This window comes from Asterias amurensis, chromosome 4 (assembly GCF_032118995.1).
Source record: "Asterias amurensis chromosome 4, ASM3211899v1".
Classification (NCBI taxonomy): Eukaryota; Metazoa; Echinodermata; class Asteroidea; order Forcipulatida; family Asteriidae; genus Asterias; species Asterias amurensis.
The window spans coordinates 5,538,318-5,561,513 of record NC_092651.1 but is presented as its reverse complement, the minus strand read 5'-3'; the positions used below and the strand labels follow the sequence as shown (position 1 = coordinate 5,561,513).

Below are 23,196 nucleotides of genomic sequence, written 5' to 3'. Positions count from 1 at the left end.
AAGTGGCGTGATGCTGTATTCCGTTTTACACTGTGCCGATGACCAATGCATATTATAAGTTATCACACAAGCGCAGGAGGAATACGGAAAAAATATAGCGCTTATATCCAAGGTAGTGATATTAGCCGTGCAATAAAGTTTGTTATTTATCACCACTCCATTCCATTCTGCGAATCTGATTGGAGGATTAGCGCGTACTTGAAAATAACATAATATGGCGGAACTTACGCAACGGAAACGAATGCATGTTCGGCGTCAAATTGTTTCCTTTTTGCCCTTTTGATGGCATAATGGTGATGGTGGAATTGAAGACGAAGTTTCGCTGAGATGGCCACCTACTTCAGTGGTTCGTAAGACTTTTAATTACGTGAAAAAATACAAGCAGATGTGTTGATCAACGGGAATAAAAAAAACAATCAGCGGAATGGTTTTGGATCCATTGACAGACTTCCACTCGCTTTGTTGCATTCCTTATTTCCATGATACACCTAACAGGTAGAAGTAGTACTTAACTCATTATATGTTTTTAGTCAAAATTCACGAGGGGCTTAGGTTTGCCGTTGCCTCGATTTGCCTTCGTTTTACATTTTTATTAAAAACAAGTGCCCCTTTCAATAGTCTAAAGTTAACAGGCCGCTCGTCTGTAGGAAAATCATTATCTTAAAATAAAGCAAATATCCTTAAATTTAATGCACACACTATTCTTGACTTAACGACATCATTACTAGACATCAATGTTTCATGCACTGAAACTTGATGAGTATTCAAAGTTTTAAAGCAACAGAACTTTATAATTGTCAACATATGGCATGGCTTATTTTGAAAAATATTCTATTATAGCTTCATTGAACGTGATACAATGTACATGTACTTGTGAGTAACCCTAAGGGCAGTTTCGAGATCTGCAGCGAAGATGATCAAAAGGAAGTCGAAAAAAATATTGCTCTGTATGATTTATGATTATATTGACCCTTTCAATTCTGAAGATAAATTGAACAAAATCTCCCGGCGTCTTGGTGAGCGGTTTAAAGTATCTGGACTTCCGACGAGTTCGCACTGTATGAAATAAAGTTTGACCCATCCTTTAAATTTACAGATAATGACGTGAACAAATTAATATTTGCTTCGTCTGCTGGCAATTTTTTTTGTAAGTTTACTAAGTACGTACATGTACTTAAAATCAAATCTCTCGATAAGAACTTAGCTATGACGTCATAAGTTAAGAAATCTGTTTATAACAAAAGTTTATTGTTTTGAAAAATCCTATCATGAGCAAAAAGATTTTCAGCTTGGCTTTTTCTTGCGAATATTCGTTGTATGCATGTTTTTTATAGTTCCCGTTGAAACTACGGTGGTAGAAATAAAAAATTTAATGTATAAAAGTAATCCGTTTTCATTTTGATTTATTTGCATTTTGACGAGCTATTAACAAGTTATTCTTTTCATCGATTCCAACACTGACCCGACGATACCCGAACACCTAGTGTTTGTTTATGGTAACACTAATTTCTAGTTTATTTGTCATTTTTGTTTTGAACAAGATGAAGTTATTAGTCTTGCAGTGTGCATTTATAATATTAAGAATGTAAGTACATACAACATCAAAACTTAAGTTTTATAATGTAGCCTCGAAGAAGTTTTAAAAATGTATTGATGGTACAAATACTAATCACATGCCTTGAATTACACGCAGGCCATGACAGTGCCCGGTCATGGCCTTGGTGCCCCTCCAAATTATTCCCATAGACTTTTGAGATTTTCCACTGGAGTACCCTTTGCAAAATGAAAATGGCCTTGCTAAACATTGAGATTGTCCGCTGGGCGTTGATGTTATTATTGGTGTAAAGTATTAAAGGGGAACAATTTAGGAAACTATTGTTAACAAATACCCGTGTCCATCATACAAATACCACATCAAGTCGTGTTAGTCCATTGTTCAAAAATCCTGGGCATGGTCACTTGTTTTCGAGTATACGTACGAACTAGCCTGTCTGACGTCACAATTCGAGAACACTGATCTCTATAATACTGGTCAGTGTTCGAGGCTCGTGAATAAGCTAAGATACCTGGAGATTCACATGGAGATGCACAGTCAACTCACACGTACATGTACACAGTACATAATGAATAAAACAACACCGTACATACACTATGCACACTCTGCATGCAGACGATCGGATGTGCAAGCTGACATCACATCGGACCAATCACAACACATTCATTACCAATGCTATTATGACATATAATGTAATCAATGGGTTTATAATATGAATGCATGTCCTTTATCCTAGGAGGCCCGTATACTGTTACGAACTTACCCAGTTATTGTGCTGCTACCAAGCGTCTAAAGGTCTCCATCATATAGTTCACTCCCTGATTGTAAAACGAACACGTCCTTGTTTTATTTCATCAGGTAACAGGAGCCCATTCTCATCAAGATGGCTGAAGCTGCTTTACACACTGAGACCACTTGCAAGATTAGACATGTACACATCGAATGCCCAATCTGCCTGAGTCGGTTCACCGATCCGAAAATCCTGGACTGTCTTCACAACTTCTGCTTAAAATGTCTTCAGGAACTTATAGACAAACAGGATCCGAAGACGGATATTATTATTTGCCCAATGTGTAAAAAGGAAACATCAATCCCAGATGGGGGACTGTCGGATCTTCTTAGCTGCTTTTTCTTGAGCTCGCTTATTGATGACGTCATTAATCTTGAAGGTCCGAAGGAGGGCATTAACTCTCCTGTCTCGACTTGCGAAGGATGTGACGAAGGTCTTGAAGCCGTCTCACGGTGTGTTGACTGTGATGCGAATTATTGCAAGACATGTCTGGATCACCACGCGAAGCTAAAAGCTATCAGTCATCATCAAATCGTTAATGCTGTCGGTTCGTCAAATGAGCGACCCAAAGACAAGGACAAAACTGAAACACAAAAGTGCCGGAAACACACTGACCAGGAACTGTGTTTCTATTGCGACACGTGTGAATTACTTGTGTGTCCGAAATGTGCGGTGCTCGATCACCGAGCGTCCAACCACAATCTCTCTGAAATCAATGATTCCATTCGATCTTATCGTCGAGCTGTTGATGAAGCCTTGCAAAAGTTTGATGAGTGTCGCAAGCAATTCCAAAAAGTGGATGACTCTATTAAATACTCACAGCAGAGTTTGCAGCTCATGGTCGCCCGGGCTCTTCGAAATATTGTGGCTAAGGAGGAAGAGGAAATCACTAAGATAAGAAACGCATCTCACCTCCTTCAAGAAAGAGTCACTCAAATCGGTCAAGAAAGAGGTGAGGGATTTGAGAGCATACAGAGCAGCAATCACGATAAGATGAGCCGTGCAGAGCAGATCGTAGCTTCAGTCAATGACTTAATGCAACATGCTGATAACTTTGAGCTGCTGGACCTCAAGCCAAAAGTTATGCACAACTTAGACTTCCACAAAGAACTCCAGTTTCAAACAGTGCAACATAGCAAGTCATTCATCGGGTTCAAAAGTCATGATATTGTCACCGATGCAGATCTCGGTGAAATACGAGAGGAAGAGAAGTGGGAGGTAAATACAGAGTTTGATAAATATGGGGGAGGTGATGGGGAGTTCATTAATGCAAGGGACGTTGCTTGCTTTAGCAATGGTGACATTGTCGTTACTGATACATTGAGGCAGAAATTATCCATATTTACATCAAAGGGTAGTTACAAATCTACAGGTGATCAAAGTGGAACAGAGGACGGTAAACTAAAACAACCTTTTAATGTCGCCGTGACCTCTGATGACCTGCTTCTGGTTACTGATGGACAGGATGTAAAGGTTTATGATAGAGAACTGAGATACATTCGTCAGTTCCGACCCTCACAGAATCAAGTCGAGGGGCAGTCAGAGAGTCTACTTCGTGGTATTGCTGTGGACAAGAAAGATCGTATTGCAGTGGCTGACTGTGAGAGAAAGGTAATATCTCTGCATAATATGGATGGATCCATCATTTCCACAATACATCATGACGATATTAGTAGCTACTGCCATCTATCTGTAAGCAGCAAGGAGCGTCTGATATTCAGAAACTACGACAAGATGAAACTAGTTTGTGTGGATTTCATGGGAAACGAGGTGTTCAATATCAGCAACTCCATTGACGGCAAACCTTTAAGACCGCTTGGTGTGTGCTGCGACGATGCTGGAGACATCTATGTGTCTGTTTATTGCGGTGGCTCGGGAACCAATGAGATACATCATTACGATGCATCAGGTGAGCACATCGGCTGTGTAGCTCGTGGCTTGTTCTATCCTCAAGGCATGACGTTTACTCCTACCGGTGACCTCATCGTGGCTGATGCACTCTCGGTCAAGGTCTTGTATCGTCTGTGAGTGTCGATGACGTCATGGCCGAAAACGATACTAAATCGTGGATGACAGTAGGAAATTAACAACATCCAATAATAAATAATGACGAACCAAAACCAAGGCATCCTCATCAAGAATATGAACAATCTGTTATTCTAACAAATCCACAGTCAACTATTATTCTAAACGTACCTCAACTTTATAAAGAAAAATTGTTCGACTTTAACTTTACTTTCAGTCACTTATGATTTAATCTGCGCTGGTCTGGTTAACCAAACTAAAAGGTGGTATTATGTAAAATCATAACAATAGACCGATTGCACTACAGACGTCACGTGACCTGAGATAGGTATTACGTATCAACAAACACAGCGTACTGCATATCAACGCGCGTTAAACAGACATGATTAGTGTTGTATTTGTTCGTTCAATCAAGGCTTTTCTTTCTCGAAATCAGTGAACAAAATTCTTGAGTTTGTACCATGAGACCTTACCGGTGGCTGAGCAATGCCAGTTGTAATGGTTACACAGCCCACCATAGGAAATTCTACGAGAATGTTCACACGATGTTATGTGTTGGTGCACGGAAAGTGTGGTTATACATTGCCCTCATTTTAATGATTTTGCTGCCAATATTTAAAAAACAAAATTTCTTGAAGAAGCTGCAAACTCCTTTGTTTTCACCTTCAAATTATTTGATTATGAAGGCGTAGCTGTCAGCTAGAGTCGGACAACTTCGCAGTCTCCCTTGGCACAGCCCGACTTCACCGCGGTGCACAACGCAAAATCCACGGCACGTGAGCTCGCTCAAACCTCGGTAATTTACGTTGTCTAACCATACTCTCAAAAGAAACCTTTTTTGTATCAGTAAACTGTACTTATCAAACAGTATTAATTTAAATAAATGTCACAGCATTCAATTAAAAAGGGCTTTGTTTTGAGTTAAAACTGTTATTTATCGAAAATACAGCCTATTATGGTCCATCGGTGCGAGTCTTCTCATGTCTTTATTGTGTAACTGCAGTGTTTTTCTATACCCATCTCGGGTCACGTGATCAGATGTAAACATTAATTTTGTAGCGCAATCGGTATACTATTATGAGGTACATTACAGCCAGAGACCGGTCAGAGGAAACTCCAAGCTTCATGTTCAGTTATATCCAGCAAGGAAACACGGTTTTAAGACTACATGTTCTTGCATTTCATAAGCAGCCACCTACTAAGAAGAGCTATGCGTATTGGTTAATGATTAGCAGCTCTAATGTAATATGTAAATACCGTAGAAGACAACGGCTCCAGTAAGAACCGTACCGCGAGGTTTAGCTGCACGTTACGCGAGCAAACACGTGAACGTGCACGTCAACAAAAGGTGCGTTCGTTTAGCTGACCTGGGTCTACCCCGGTGTGTTGCAGGTTTTTTTCCCAGGACGAACGTGGGTAATTATCTGCACACGTTCGTCCTGGAAAGAAAACACGCCACACACCGGGGTTGACCCAGGGAAGCTTTACGAACGCACCCAAAGTGTGTTGTTTCAGGGTGACAACACAACGTTGGGCTTATTGCATGCTCACGTATGACGTCTGCGCGCACGTATGTACCTGACGTGGAAAGTGGTAAACAGCACGTATGCTAAAAACTTGAAATTTTAACAACACCATTTTTGACGTTCGCGTTCATGTTACTCGCGGAACGTGCAGATAAACCTCCATAATAAGTCTGATAAATTACTTGTATTTTGTTGACAGCAAACCGAAGCATTGATACGAGATACTAACAAGGTTTTAGGGATTCTAGTATACATATTGGATGGCAATGAGGTAACTATTCCCCAGAGGGACTTTGAGTGACCAGAAGGGGGACCTTTTTTCCCAATTATCTAAATCATGTTGCTACCCGCAAGCTGTTAACTTACTTTTGAATCATTTGTAGCTTTTAAAACCCTGACTTATTGCCCTTCGATCGCCTATGCTTCACGTCAGATGGCCTTATTTATTACAACTACGCCGTGCACGTGTTAAAATATAAGAAAAGTCTTAAGTATAAATGAATATACAACTGAAACTACTGATACCATTCTTCGAAATATCGGTGTTTTTATTTATTGTCTGTTGCCCGAATTGGTGTTTATAGATCCCCCTTGTGGGAGTTTGCCAGGTTCCCTTGGCAGGAAGATCAAAATGTGTAGTTTACTTTAGAAATGCCGTTGGATACAGAGGCAATGCTAGGGCGCCACCAACAGACATAAAAGTAAACAATGTTGAGTATTATATAACATAATGCTACCTATAGATCAATTATTTGTAATAAACGGAAAACTTGCTTGACTCTGCGTGGTAACTCTATTCTAACTCCAAGAGCTTGCAAATTGCATTTTCTTAGCGCCATTTTTATATAGACATAATATTTAATCTAAATCACTCAATCGATGATCAAAAGAATTTCGTTCAAATATGTGGTTCGACTTTAAAATAAACATGAAAATAATAGTGGTTTACTCTGTTTTGGGAAGTTGATAGAGTATGGTATTTTCTCGTTTAATCAATCGTCAATCCATTGAGCTCAAAATGTAGTTTTTGTGTAAATTGAACACATTTGTAAGATTCAGTGGCAACTGTTTAATTCCGTAAAGCTGTATTCAAATGAACTTGAGTTTTTAAGAATAAACCATTAAATTAACTCTCCACGCGAACAAATTTGCTCTTTAATTCTTAAAGCTTTATCGTGGTTTTCATAACTAGGGCCAAAATAATCAACATGTTTGTTTTCCAACACATAGTGCGCTGAACCATGTATGAGTTCGTTGCATATATCTTAACTAATATGACAAAAGTAATAGAAGAATGGACTTTACTATATTATTATTAGTAAAATACAAAGGTTCAATTCAATGAAGTATCAACAATAATAAAACCATTTCTGGGGAAACCAAATACACAAACCACCAACGTACATTATTGTCTTATTCCCAAGTCTTCCTCAAAACGATCAACTACTTCACTATACGTGACCTCTAATCTCAATAGGTCAGAACCCCCCCCCCCCGCCCATTAAAAAGGGGGAGGACCAATAAAGTAAAACAGGATTGGTTAAACACACTCAGCCCGTCACCGTCCACCAGTGCCACGAGACACTTGTTTCGATCAAACCAAAATCAAGCGAAGTATAATGGGCTTGGGTATTGTTTCAATCCGAATCCCCTATAGCACTGTGCATAAACAAATCTATTGAACATGTTGTTGAAGAGCGTTAGGAGTATGCCCAAATACTCGAGAATAATGAGCTGAAGATGCTTTAGGATGGCCACACAAATTGATTGTCGGATTCAGGACAACCAAGGCTAACTGCAGATAAAACAACTGTCTCTCTAGCTTTTATACCTTCTAAGTATGGTTTGGTCAGCTGTGGGTGACGGTTCTTTCCGGCTGCTACTGTTTCGTTTTATCTCAAACACCCTGGGCCCTCGATCTCTCAGTGAAGTCCTCAAGGTTTCCTCTTTCCCCGGCCCCTCGTAACCTTCAGAAATCATTTCTAGAGAGCCCTTGAGTTTGGCTTTCCGACATTGCCAAAACCAAGTCGGCAATGTGTGTTGTATTTCACTAATCATCAAATAATAATTGAGAGACGTGTTGATTCCTTAAGTTCTTTGAGTCAAGTTAAAAGCAACAGCAATAGGATCCTCTGTTTTTAAAGAACTTCCCTTCCACTTTTTCCATTTTGTCAAATGGGATTCAATGAACCCAATGCACACAACGAAAAACTATTTTATTTCAATGTCATACATGAACGCCATTTTGAGAAAGGGTTTCCCGAAAACATCGTAGCGTAAAAAGCAAACCAAACTTGATTAAGTTGTATTATCACAAGTCAAGTGGTTTACACTTTGATTTACTTGCATATCAACAAATGTTCAATGCACACATAACGTGGAGGTGATGTGGGTACGGAGACTTAAGTCGGAAGGTATATACCACGTGCACGAGATTATTTTGTTTCAACCATTTCTATGGTTTTCCCTGAGCTCTTTATGGGTTTTTGAAACATCTCCTTTCATGAGCATTGTACCCGCTGGAAGCTTTTAAGAGTCCAATCTCCATTTTTATATTTAAAAAGTTGTTTTTAAGGCAGTGGACACTATTGGTAATACTCAAAATAACTATTATCATAAAACCTTTCTTGTTTACGAGTAATGGGGAGAGGTTGATAGTAAAAAAAACATTGTGAGAAACAGCTCCCTCTGAAGTGACGTAGATTTCGAGAAAGAAAGTAATTTTCCACGAATTTGATTTCGAGACCTCAGATTTAGCATTTGAGGTCTCGAAATCAAGCATCTGAAAGCACACAACTTCGTGTGCCCAAGGGTGTTTTTTCTTTCATTATTATCTCGCAACTTCGATGACCGATTGAGCTCAAATTTTCACAGGTTTGTTATTTTATTCATATGTTGAGATACACCAACTGTGAAGACTCGTCTTTGACAATTACCATTAAAACACACCTCTTGTTTGTTCTGTATTCTGGTGGGCTGAAACACGGTCACGTGGGATGAACTAATAAAGGCTAGTGTTTGCGCGCGCGTGTTTTGCGGGAAAAGTACCAGAGCGGGCACTAGTCTTTGAATATAGTGCCCGCGGTGACAGCGCCCTCTCTTGACTTGAAACTCGGGCCTATGAGGGACCAGAAGAGGGGCCTATTTCCCTCGGTCTCGGGAAACAGATCGCTCTTCTGGTCACTCAAAGTTCCTCGTGGGAATAGTCGTATACGAGTTACCTCGTTGCCAGTCAATATGTGTGTACTAGTGATTGCGCGTGCGTGTTTTGCGGGAACTGGTACCCGAGCGGGCACTAGTCTTTGAAAATAGTGCCCGGTTACAGCGCCCTCTCTTGACTTGAACCGTGAACTGTAACTACAAACTTCCTTTCTTTTCCAGATGTCTGTTCTAATTTGACATTTAAGAACGAGCTGTATTATAAAACACATATTGACTGGCATAATTCGGTAACTAGTGTACGTCTATTCCCCTCGGGCCGGTGAGTGACCAGGAGAGGGGCTTATTAAATAGGTCCCTCTTCTGGGCCCAATTTCATAGAGCTGCTTAACGGTCGATTGTTTTTGCTTAAAATGGCGAGGCAAGCAAGCAAAAAGGGTCCTTAAAGCCCCATTGCTTAAGCAACCTGTTTAAGCGCCGGGCCCAGTTTCAAAGAGCTGCGACCCGTAACGGTCGATTTTGTGCTTAACGGGCGCACCTAGCAAATTTTTCATTTCATACCCTTGCTTCAAGGTTTTTTGCTTACATAGGTAAGCAAACAAAAAGGGTCCTTAAAGCCTCTATTTTGCTTAAGCACCCTTTTCACACAGCGCATAGTGCAACACTCATTGCAAACGATGTTATTGTGCCGGCACAGCGATGATTGTACATGCGTTTGTATGGTAGGTGTAGCGAATAAACGAGTGTCTAAAATGCTTCAGAATCATGCTGTACAATGTATTATCTTCTTGTTTACTTTCAAGTTAGTGTGTAAACCTTTCGAGGGGCACTTTGAACCATTACAAATAATACATATCAGACACAGAAGGTGATGAATTTTTTTTATCGCCACTCGAGTGCACTCCGCATTTATTTCGCCCGCCATTTTGTCAGCACCTTCTTCTTTTTCGCTTAAGCAAACGATCTAAAATGTTGCGCGCGCAGTTTGTTTACGTGCTTAAGCTAGCAGCCGCTGGTGAAATAGGTTTACGCTTAAGCAATTTTTGTTGCTACGTTAAGCCAACATATTTGCTTACCGTTAAGCAGCCCTAGGCCATGCACACAGTACAAAATACACTGCCTTCTTCTGTTTTGCTTAAGCAAACGATCTAAAATCTCCGCGCGCAGATTGTTTACGTGATTAAGCTCGTGTACGTTTAGCATGGAATCCGAATGGTTTTAAGCAATTATTTTTGCAACGTTAAGCAAAAAAATTTGCTTACCGTTAAGCAGCTCTATGAAATTGGGCCTTGGTCACTCCAAGTCCCTTGGGGAATAGACGTACACTAGTTACCTCATTGCCAGTCAATATGTGTATAATAGTGTCACGTGTCTTTAACACAAATTTATATTTCCTACCTGAGTGGCATTAGAGGAGGGGTTGATTTAGAAAACAAAACTGAAATATAACTGCCCCAATTAGCGAGCATGAAGCGAGCATGTTCGCACGGTCAATCGGTTCCAATCATTTTGGAACGATGTACAAATATAGCCATACGTTCCAAAATGAGTGTCAATAGTGACACGAATGACGACAATTCTAGTATGCTGTCGTTTAGCCAGATGTTCAATGTTCAACCAGCCACAGTATTCAATATTATGGTTAATATTTCGGGTCAACATGTCAGACTGAAAACATCAAGTTCCACAAACACATCGGTACGAAAGTTCATTGAAATTAGGAAATTCTCATCCAGCGCCCACTTTTCAGTGGTCTCAGCAGGCCACCGTAGAATGCATTGCAACACTATACGTGTGGGGGTTTTCCAGTTGTGAGAAATTGCTACCATTGCATTGCGCACGGGATGCCGATCATTACGTTGTACTGTATACATTCACATCGGTGTCGAATTGGCGAAGAGCTGCACTGCTTTTACGATTTGAACGTTGGTTAACGATCAGAATCCATTACTGTTTGCCGGCAATCGTCCACTTCTGATTCACCAAAGAGGTTCAAGTGTACGCAGTGAGCATTAGTAATAATAATAAAATAATAGTAAGACTTGTAATGCGCACATATCCACCCTGCTGGGTGTTCAAGGCGCAGTAAACCAAAACAAAACAAAACAAAAACACAACACAAAGAAAAACAGACACAACAAAATTAGTCATTGAAAACCTGTGACATAAGATAAGTTTTGAGAAGAGACTTGAATTTTGCGGTACAAAGACAAGATCGAAGATTAAGTGGTATAGAGTTCCAAATGCGTGGCGCGGCTACAGAAAAAGACCTGTCACCCCATGAGTGTCGAGACTTGGGTTCCATGAGGAGAAGCATGGAACTACTAGTCACATCTACAGCTTGAGGTAGGACTTTACTTGCACCTTGCGGCACTAGGGTCCATGACCATCTTTCATTTTGACAAGTTTCATCATCATTTATAATTTAGCGGTCGCAGCTTTAGCAAATTTAAACTGTAGTGTATGACATCCCCTAAATAGTCTTTATTCATTCATTCACTCATTCATTCATTCATTCATTCATTCATGCTTTCATTCTGTCGTTCTGTCGTTCTTTCATTTATTTCTCACACCAAGTTTCACAAACCAAGAGCTGTCCTTAGCCCTCTGCACAAACACATCAGCCATTGACATGTGAGGAACACATTATGATGTAGCACATTATGATGTAGCACACACTATCGCAATGGTTGAAATAGGTGCACCTATCATTGCAATATGAACCTTTGTACCATCGAACCATGTCGAACACAATGTGTGGTTAGGGTATGTGGGGTTTTCCCAGTTGTGAGAAACTACTACTACAACCATATGGAGGTAAAAATGTCCATGCTACAACGCATACCAGCCCCATGGCCGTGTGGTTTAAGCCCAACCATGGCCCAATTGCGGAAGTACAACATTTCGTAGGTTGGCGAAGGAGGTGCACTGTTTTTGTTATGTAAACCTGAACGTTGTTTATCGTACAGAATCCATTACTGTTGCCGACAATCTTCCACATCCGATTCATCAAAGAGGTTCAAGTGTACGCAGTGAGCATTATAGTCACATCTACAGCTTGAGGTAGGACTTTACTTGCACTAGGGTAAATTGTGTCTTAATGAACACTTGTGTGTGTACGTACAGTACAATAATCAGTTCACACAAACCTTTTATGAAAGTTTTTTTCAAGATCAACACAAATAATGTCATTTACATATCCTATTAATTAGAAGTCCTCTTATTCATTCATTTGTTGATATATAGTGTCATGTTTGTTTGTTTGTGTTTTTGTTTGTTTGTTTGTTTTTGTTTGTTTGTTTGTTTGTTTGTTTGTTTGTTCGTTCGTTCGTTCGTTCGTTCGTTCGTTCGTTCGTTCGTTCGTTCGTTCGTTCGTTCGTTCGTTCGTTCGTTCGTTCGTTCGTTCGTTCGTTCGTTCGTTCGTTCGTTCGTTCGTTCGTTCGTTCGTTCGTTCGTTCGTTCGTTCGTTCGTTCGTTCGTACGTTTGTTTGTTTGTTTGTTTGTTTGTTTGTTTTGAACAATATTCAGTTATGAAGTTATCCGTCTGGCAGTGTGCAAATAAGAATGTAAAACATATATACAATATCAATAATCAGGTTAATATAAATGTAACCTCCATTTTAAGAACCAGAATTTGTTTAATGTACTCGTGGAAATTATAAATACTAATGACATGCCTTGAATTACACGCATGCCATGACTTCAGTTGTCCCTGGTCATTGCCTTGGTGCCCCATAGAAGCATTCCAATAGACTTTTGAGACTTTCCAATGGAAGTGCCCTTTGTGAAATTAAAATGGACTTATCCCCTCTCAACGATGAAGCTAAACACTGTGATTGCCCGCTGGGCGTTAGTGTTATTCTTGATGTAAAGTATAAAGGGAAATACAAGGGCAAAATCAATTACAACACACATCGTGTCTATGATGGCCTCCAAATGCCACAATTCCTTTAAATGTATGGGAGTCGTAAGTCAACTGTTTACAAAATTCTGGGCATGGACACATAATAGGCCTAGAGTATGAAGTAGCCCGAACGTATGACGTCACACTTTGACGTATGACGTGTACCTTTGACCTCACAATCATTTCACACTGAGATTCGCGGTAAACTCACACCTACATTATACCAAAAGTATCGATGTTTTCAGAGTTTATGTTTCTAGGATCCACACAAAATGTCATTGTCATCAGACTCTATTAGTTAGAAGTCCTCTTGTTCATTCATTTGTTTATTAGGTGTTCGGGCAACTCTTTGATATTGTTCATTTTTTGTGTTTTTAGTTTTTATTCTTCCTCTCGATAAAATTGTGCATGCATGTAGACAATGACCAGTAGATAATACAAAAGTTGTTACGTCACGATGACGTCGTCAGTTGTTTAAATATACTAATCCAAAGTTTATTATTTCAAAAATCGTGACTCAAGAAGTAAAGCTATTACAACAATAGCTTTGAACACCCAGCAGTGTGGATACGTGCGCATTACAAGTGTTATTATTATTATTATTAATTTATACCTCATCGGAAAGGTCTTGCAAAGAGCTTTGAACGCTTCACAGACACTGACCCCACTTTGACCTTCACTTCAGGTTCAAAACATAAGTTGAAGATTTCAAAAGTTTATAGCCGACGCCTGTAGTATGCGCCTACATATAGTACGAATGAAACAGTAATGAGAATGTCATTTGTTTACACTGTTGTTGTGACTACGTGCGCATTCACTCAAGTGGCGTGATGCTGTATTCCGTTTTACGCTGTGCCGATGACCAATGCATATTATAAGTTATCACACAAGTGCGGGGGGAATACGGAAAAATACAGCGCTTATATCCAAGGTAGTGATATTAGCCGTGCAATATTATAAGTTATCACACAAGCGCGAGTGGAATACTGAAAAATATAGCGCTTCTGCGTCCCATATCCAACGAGGCCGAAGGCCGAGTTGGATATGGGACGCAGACGCGCTATTTATTCCGTATTTCCACGAGCGCGCGTGTGATAGCGTATTTATTTTCAAGCAAACTTGGCGCGTGACATAGAACACACAAGACGCATGGTAGTGATATTAGCCGTGCAATATTATACAAATATTGACTGCTTCGAGTGCTATGGTTAAAACTATGACTCCCGAGGTGATCCCCGGAGCGTTCTATTATCGAGGCGAAGCCGAGGGAAAATAGAACGCTCCGGGGATCACCGAGGGAGTCATAGTTTTTAACCATTGCACGAGTAAAAGCAGTCAATATTTGTTTTATAACACCCCAAACATTTCTAAATAATGTACTATTATTATTAAGTTAAAGACCTGAATGCTACAATCCACGAACGACGCGAATACAGATTGCAAACACTTTTACTTAATAATATAATAATATTTATTCGGGCAATCACATTTACAAGCACATATACATACATTAAAAATATTTAAGAAAACAAAGTAAAAAAACAGTGGGGTGCCCAGGAGAGCATAAAAGTTAAAAAAATAACTGTCGCCAAAAGGCGTATGTCTCCTGTGTTGCATGTGGTGTCGTGCAATCCGAAATGGTTACAGACTATTAATTTATCATCCTCGTACACGCAACGGACGTCTGGGTACTGCACGCCGTGTGCTAGTCTGTCGGACTAGCGCATGGCAAACCGACGCACTATCACACGGCCGTCGTCTAGCAAAACTAAGACATGTCATGTGACGCGCTCTAAACCAATGAGCAGGCATAATACTTGCAAGGGGTGTTATAAAGGTTTTTATCACCACTCCATTCTGCCAATCTGATTGGAGGATTAGCGCGCACTTGAAGATAAAATAATATGGCGGAACTTACGCAACGGAAACGAATGCATATTCGGCGTCAAATTGTTTCCTTTTTGCCCTTCTGATGGCATAATGGTGAAGGTGGAATTGATGACAAATTTTCGCTGAGATGGCCACCTACTTCAGTGGTTCGTAAGACTTTTAATTACGTGAACAAATTCAAGCAGAAAAAGACGACGTTGGTCATGTGTTGACCAACCACCTGAATAAACAATTCAGCGGAATGGTTTTGGATCCATTGAAAGACTTCCACTCGTTGTGTTACATTCCTTATTTCCATGATACACCTGGCAGGCAGAAGTAGTACTTAACTTATTGACTGTTTTTAGTCAAAATTCACGAGGGGCTTAGGTTTGCCGTTTGCTCGATTTGCCTTCGTTTTACATTTTTATTAAAAACAAGTGCCCCTTTCAATAGTCTAAAGTTAACAGCCCGCTCGTCTGTAGGAAAATCATTATCTTAAAATAAAGCAAATATCCTTTAATTTAATGCACACACTATTCTTGACTTAACGACATCATTACTAGACATCAATGTTTCATGCACCGAAACTTGATGAGTATTCAAAGTTTAAAAGCAACAGAACTTTATAATTGTTAACATGGCGTGGCTTATTTTGAAAAATATTATATTATAGCTTCGAGATCTGCAGCGAAGACGATAAAAAGGAAGTCGAACAAAATAATGCTCTGTATGATTAATGATATTGACCCTTTCAATTCTGAAGATAAATTGAACAAAATCTCCCGGCGCCTTGGTGAGCGGTTTAAAGTATCTGGACTTCCGACAAGTTCGCACTGTATGAAACAAAGTTTGACCCATCCTTTAAATTTCCAGATATTGACGTGAACAAATTAATATTTGCTTCGTCTGCTGGCAATTTTTTTTTTTTAAGTTTACTAAGTACGTACATGTACTTAAAATCAAATCTCTCGATATGAACTTAGCTATGACGTCATAAGTTAAGAAATCTGTTTATAACAAAAGTTTATTGTTTTGAAAAATCCTATCATGAGCAGAAAGATTTTCATACAACATCAATACTTAAGTTTTATAATTTAGCCTCGAAGAAGTTTTAAAAATGTACTGATGGAACAGATAATATTGACATGCCTTGAATTACACGCAGGCCATGACAGTGCCCGGTCATGGCCTTGGTGCCCCTTCAAAACATTCCCATAGACTTTGAAGATTTTCCACTACCCTTTGCAAAATGAAAATGGCCTTGCTAAACATTGCGATTGCCGGCTGGGCGTAGGTGTTATTCTTGGTGTAAAGTATAAAAGGGGAACAATTTAAGGAAATTATTGTTAACATACTCATTTTAATCATACAAATACTACAATAAGTCGTGTTAGTCCATTGTTCAAAAATCCTGGGCGTAGTCACTTGTTTTTGAGTATACATACGAACTAGCCTGTCTGACGTCACACTTCGAAAACACTGATCTTTATTAATTACACTGATCAGTGTTCGAGGCTCGTGAATAAGCCCAAATACCAGCCTGAACGGATGTTGCCTAATGCACCTTTGACCTCGCATGCATTTCACAGGGAGATTCACAGTTAACTCACACGTACTAAACACATTGCATAATGAATAAAACAACGGCGTACATACACTATGCACACTCGCAAGTGCAAGGATCGGAAGTGCAAGCTGACATACTAAATCACACCGGACCATTGATAACACACTCATATATCCAATGCTATCATGATATATAATGTAATCAATGCGTTTATAAGACCAATGCCTGTCTTTATCCTAGGAGGCCAGAATACTCTTACGAACTAACCCAGTAAATGTGCTGCCACCTAGCGTCTACAAGTCTCCATCATTGTTCACTCCCTGATTGTAAAACGAACACGTCATTGTTTTATTTCATCAGGTAACAGGAGCCGATTCTCATCAAGATGGCCGAAGCTGCTTTACACACTGAGACCACTTGCAAGATTAGACATGTACACATCGAATGCCCAACCTGCCTGAGTCGGTTCACCGATCCGAAAATCCTGGACTGTCTTCACAACTTCTGCTTCAAATGTCTTCATGAACTTATAGACAAACAGGATCCGAAGACGGATATTATTATTTGCCCAATGTGTAAAAAGGAAACATCAATCCCAGATGGGGGATTGTCGGGTCTTCTTAGCTGCTTTTTCTTGAGCTCGCTTATTGATGACGTCATTAATCTTGAAGGTCAGAAGGAGGACATTAACCCTCCTGTCTTGGCTTGCGAAGGATGCGACGAAGGTCTTGAAGCCGTCTCACGGTGTGTTGACTGTGATGCGAACTATTGCAAGACATGTCTGGAAAACCACGCAAGGCTAAAAGCTATCAGTCATCATCAAATCGTTAATGCTGTCGGTTCGTCGCATGTGCGACCCAAAGACAAGGACAAAACTGAAACACAAAAGTGCCGGAAACACACTGACCAGGAACTGTGTTTCTATTGCGACACGTGTGAATTACTTGTGTGTCTCAAATGTGCGGTGTTCGATCACCGAGCGTCCAACCACAATCTCTCTGAAATCAATGATTCCATTCGATCTTATCGTCGAGCTGTTGATGAAGCCTTGCAGAAGTTTGATGAGTGTCGCGAGCAATTCCAAAAAGTGGATGACTCTATCAAACACTCACAGCAGAGTTTACAGCTCATGGTTGACCAGGCTCTTCGAGATATTGTGGCTAAAGAGGAAGAGGAAATCACTAAGATAAGAAATGCATCTCGCCACCTTCAAGACAGAGTCACGCAAATCGGTCAAGAAAGAGGTGAGGGATTTGAGAGCATACAGAGCAGCAATCACGATAAGATGAGCCGTGCAGAGCAGATCGTAGCTTCAGTCAATGACTTAATGCAACATGCTTATAACTTTGAGCTGCTGGACCTCAAGCCAAAAGTTATGCACAACTTAGACTTCCACAAAGAGCTCCAGTTTCAAACAGTGCAGCATAGCAAGACATTCATTGGGTTCAAAGGTCATGATATCGTCACCGATGCAGATCTCGGTGAAATACTAGAGGAAGAGAAATGGGAGGTGAAGACCGAGTTTGGTAAAGAAGGGGAAGGTGAGGGGGAGTTCAAGTTGGCAAGGGACATGCTTGTTTTAGCAATGGTGACATTGTCGTTATTGATTCAACACGCTGTCTATTATCCACATTTACATTAAAGGGTACTTACAAATCTACAGGTGTTCAAAGTGGAACAGAGGACGGTAAACTAAAACAACATTTTAATGTCGCCGTGACCTCTGATGACCTGCTTCTGGTTACTGACAGACAGGATGTAAAGGTTTATGATAGAGAACTGAGATACATTCGTCAGTTCCGACCCTCACAGAATCAAGTCGAGGGGCAGTCAGAGAGTCTACTTCGTGGTATTGCTGTGGACAAGAAAGATCGTATTGCAGTGGCTGACTGTGATAGAAAGGTAATATCTCTGCATAATATGGATGGATCCATCATTTCCACAATACATCGTGACGATATTAGTAGCAACTGTCATCTATCTGTAAGCAGCAAGGAGCGTCTGATCTTCACAAACTACGACAATATGAAACTAGTTTGTGTGGATTTCATGGGAAACGAGGTGTTCAATATCATCACCTCCATTGACGGCAAACCTGTCAATCCTTATGGTGTGTGCTGCGACGATGCTGGAGACATCTATGTGTCTGTTTATTGTGGTGGCTTAGTGGGAACCCATGAGACACAACATTACGATGCATCAGGTGAGCACATCGGCTGTGTAGCTCGTGGCTTGTACAATCCTCTAGGCATGACGTTTACTCCTACCGGTGACATCATCGTTGCCGATAGGCGCTCGGTCAAGGTCTTGCGTCGTCTGTAAATGTCGATGACGTCATGGTCGAAAATGATACAATAATGTCAAATGTGGATGACAATTGGGAATTAACAACATCCAATAATAAAAGTGACTAACCAAAACCAAGGCATTCTCATCAAGAATATTAAAAGATAATCATCCTCGGCTCAAGTATGAATCACTGAACAGTGCCACAATTTTGTTATGCGCATGTGTACATTTTATGGAATGGGCGCAATATAAATGAATAAATTATTATTTATTTAATTAATATAAATAATCTGTCATTACAACAAATCCACGGTGAACTATTATTCTAAACGTACCAATAACGTTATTATAAAATTGTTTGACTTTCGCTTTACATTGAGTCACTTATGATTTAAATTCCGCTGGGCTGGTTTACCAAACTAAAAGGTGGTATGATAGACCTTATCGCAAATACCAATGCGCAGGCGCAGACTGTTGAATGAGGTGCATTGTGGGATATATATGGATTGAATTTGGATACCAGCAAGACCACAATGCACCTAAATCCAAGCTTTACGCGCGCGCCCCGGTATTTGCGAAAAGGTCTATATCAACAAACATGGCGTACCGCGTATTAGCGCGCGTTAAAAATGACATAGACCTTTTCGCAAATACTGGGGCGCGCGCGTAAAGCTTGGAATTAGGTGCATTGTGGTCTAGCTGATTACAAATTTGATTCATATATATCACACAATGCACCTCATTTAACAGTCTGCGCTTGCGCATTGGTATTTGCGATAAGGTCTATGAGTATTGTTGCATTTGTTTGTTCAATCGAGGCTTTTCTTTCTCTAAATCACTGAAGAATATTCTTGAGTTTGTATTGAGACCCTAACGGTGGCTGAACAATGCCAGTTGTAATGGTTACACAGCCCACCAATATAGGAAATTCTACGAGAGTGTTCACACGATGTTATGTGTTTTTACACGGAACGTGTATTTTTACATTGCCCCCATTGTAATGATTTTGCTGCCAATATTTTCAAAAAAATCTCCTGAAGAAGCTGCAAATTCCTTTATTTTCACTTTCAAATTATTTGATTAGAAGGGGTGGCTGTCAGCTAGAGTCGGACAACTTCCCGGTCTCCCTTGACACAGCCCGACTTTCACGCCGTGCACAACGCAAAATCCACGGCGCGTGAGCTCGCTCAAACCTCGGTAATTTACGTAGTCTAACCATACTCTCAAATGAAACCTCTTTTGTATTAGTAAACTGTATCTATCAAACAGCATTTATTTAAATAAATGTCACAACATTCAACTTACAAAAAGGGCTTCGTTTTGAGTTTAAACTGTTATTTATCGAAATTACAGCCGATTATGGTCCATCAGTGCGAGTCTCCCCATGTCTTTACTGTGTAGCTGTGTTTTTCTATACCCATCTCAGGTCACGTGATCACATGTAAACAATGATGGCGCAATCGGTCTACTATTATTAGGTACATCACAGCCAGATACTGCTCAGTGGGAACTCCAAGCTCCTTGTTCAGATCCAGCTAGGAAAACGTGGTTTCAAGACTCCATGTTCTTGTGTTTCATAATCTCCACCTAGATTACAAAGAATGTAGAGCTATGCGTAGTGGTTAATGATTAGCAGCTCGTATGTAACATGTAAATACCGTACTATGAGAAGGCAACGGCTCCAGTAAGAACCGTAATGCGAGGTTTAGCTGCACGTTGGGCTTATTGCATGCTCACGTATGACGTCTGCGCGCATGTACCGGACGTGGAAAGTGTAACTGCACGTATGCTAATAACTTGAGATTTTAACGACAATTTGTTGACGTTCACGTTCACGTTACTCGCGGAACGTGTAGCTAAACCTCCCTATTAGTCTAACAAAAACTCTTGTAGATTGTTGACAGCAAACCGAATCATTGATACGAGATACTAACAAGGTTGTAGGGATCCTAGTAAATCAGTATACACATTTGACTGACAATGAGGGAACTATTCCCCCGAGGGACTTTGAGTGACCAGAAGAGGGACCTAATTCCAAATTATCTAAATCTTGTTGTTACCCGCAAACTTACTTTTGAATCATTTGCAGCGTTTAAATTTATGATTTATTGCCCTTCAATTGCTGTTATGCTTCACTTCGGATGGCATTATTATTATAATCACGCCATGTTTTAAAACAAAAGAAAAATCTTTACTTGATACGTTGGATACAGAGGCAAGGCTAATATATAAGGCGCCACCTACAGACATGACAGTTTATAATGTTGAGTATAATATAACATAATGCTACATGTATACCTATTGTCAGCTATTTGTGATATATTTTTAAAGTGGAAAAATTGCATGACTATTATCAAGAGCTTGTAAATTGCATTTGCTTGACGCTCACTCAATTGATGATCAATATATATTTTTTAAATATGTGTGTGTTTCGACTTTAAAATAAAAAATGAAAATAATAGCTGTTTACTCTGTTTTTGGAAGTTGATAGAGTATGTTTTTTGTTTCTCTTTTATCGTCCATCCATTGATCTCAAAATGCAGTTTTTTTTTGTAAATTTAAAACATTTTGTAGATTCAATGGCAACTGTTTGATTCCCTAAAGCTTTTTCAAATTGAACTTCAGTGTTTTCAAAGAACAAACCATCAAGATAACTCTCCACGAAAAAAAGGTTGCTCTTCAATTCTTAAAGCTGTATCGTGGTTTTCATAAAAAGGGCCAGAATAATCAACATGTTTGTTTTCCTGCCCATAGTGCGCTGAACCATATATGAATTCGTTGCATATATCTTGACTATTAGGGCCTATGACAAAAGTAATAGAAGAATGGACTTCACCATATTATTAGTAAAATACAAAGGTTCAATAATGAAGTATCAACAATAATGAAACTATTTCCGGTGAAACCAAAGACACGCAACACCAATGTCTTAATCCCAAATCTTCATCAAAACGATCAACTGCTTCACTATACTTGGCCTCTAATCACTATAGGTCAAAACCGACCCGGGGGATAAACAAACTAAAAGATAAACACCAACAACAACATTGGTTGAACACATCACTTCGTAACCCCTCCCACCAGAGTCACTGATTCCATCGAGCTTTTGCTATTTTACACTAACTACAAAATAGCCCCAATAACAATGCATCTAATTCAAAGCTTTACGCGCGCGCCCCAGTATTTGCGAAAAGGTCTATTGACCCCTTGTACTGCATGATGACGTCACATGCAGCTACTGTCTTACACGCGAGCCATGTGGGGAGTCAAATTGCCCGTAATTTAAATTATGAGTATGATAACATACTGTTTAAGAACGTGATTCAACTTTAGTATAGTATGCCCACATAGGCCTACTCCAGAATATGAGCTGAAGATGCTTTAGGATGGCCACACAAATTGATTGTCGGATTCAGGACAACCAAGGCTAACTGCAGATAAAACAACTGTCTCTCTAGCTTTTATACCTTCGAAGTATGGTTTGGTCAGCTGTGGGTGACGGTTCTTTCCGGCTGCTACTGTTTCGTTCTCAACACCCTCGGCCCTCGATCTCTCAGTGAAGTCCTCAGGTTGTCCTCTTTTATTTCCCCGGCCCCTCATTACTTCTAGATTCGTCCCATGGAACCAAACTATACATTTCTAGAGAGCCCTTGAGTTTGGCTTTCCGACAGTGCCACACTTGTCCCAAACCCACCAAGATAAAACCTATTCGGTGATGTGTTGTATTTCACTGTTCACCTTCATTTGAGAGACGTGCTAGTCTGATGTATAGCCAGCGGAACTAAGAGTGGGGGGCAGCAATCCCCCACCAATGTTGATGTCATTCTGGGCCTTTAAGCGGGCCCCGAACCCCACGCCGCAATGGCTACGCGCTCGCATACTCCATCTAATTTCATCTGAAGTGCCCCCCCCCCCTCCCCTAACATTTTTCTGGTCGTTTGTTTCTTCTTTGTTAAGCATGTTGTAAGTAACAACAACACGGATCTTCTGTTTTCAAAGAACTGTTCTTTTACAGTTGACATATAACTTGTGAAAATAGGAATATACCGCACGCAACGAAAAAACTTGTAGGCCTATATCTCAATGGCATGCATGGACGCCACTTTGACAATTGGTTTGCCGAGAACATGTAGCGTAAAAAGCAAACCAAACTGGATTGTGCTTGTATTATCATAAGTCAAGTGGTTTACACCATTTGATTTATTTGCATAAACACGATTTAGGAAGGTTATGTTCAATGCACACAGTTCATGGCGTTATGATGTCGGAAGGTACGGTGTTCTATATATACCACGTGCACAGCAGCATTAAAAGCACAATTTAAATACAGAAAAGTAGTTTTTAAAAGATAGATATTGTTCCTGAGCACTTTGTTTTATGTTCACTATAATTATGTTTCTTGTTAATTTTTTTGAGTAACTTTTCCAGTCTTCCGTTTTTCAATAGAATGTATTAAAAAAAAAATCAAAATATAATTTAACTTTACAACACTTGACTCAAATACTTCCA

General features: G+C 39.9%; 1 protein-coding gene and 1 pseudogene across 1 annotated transcript; both read left to right on the top strand.

The window, feature by feature from the left end:
• The first annotated feature begins 2,438 nt into the window (after nt 1-2,438).
• LOC139936087 (uncharacterized) lies at nt 2,439-7,068 on the top strand. The gene has a single exon (XM_071930804.1). The coding sequence runs from the start codon at nt 2,439-2,441 to the stop codon at nt 4,371-4,373; it is 1,935 nt and encodes a 644-aa protein (XP_071786905.1). The 3' UTR covers nt 4,374-7,068.
• A 9,715-nt stretch (nt 7,069-16,783) lies between these two features.
• LOC139936539 (uncharacterized) lies at nt 16,784-18,946 on the top strand (annotated as a pseudogene).
• The last annotated feature ends 4,250 nt before the right edge of the window (nt 18,947-23,196 follow it).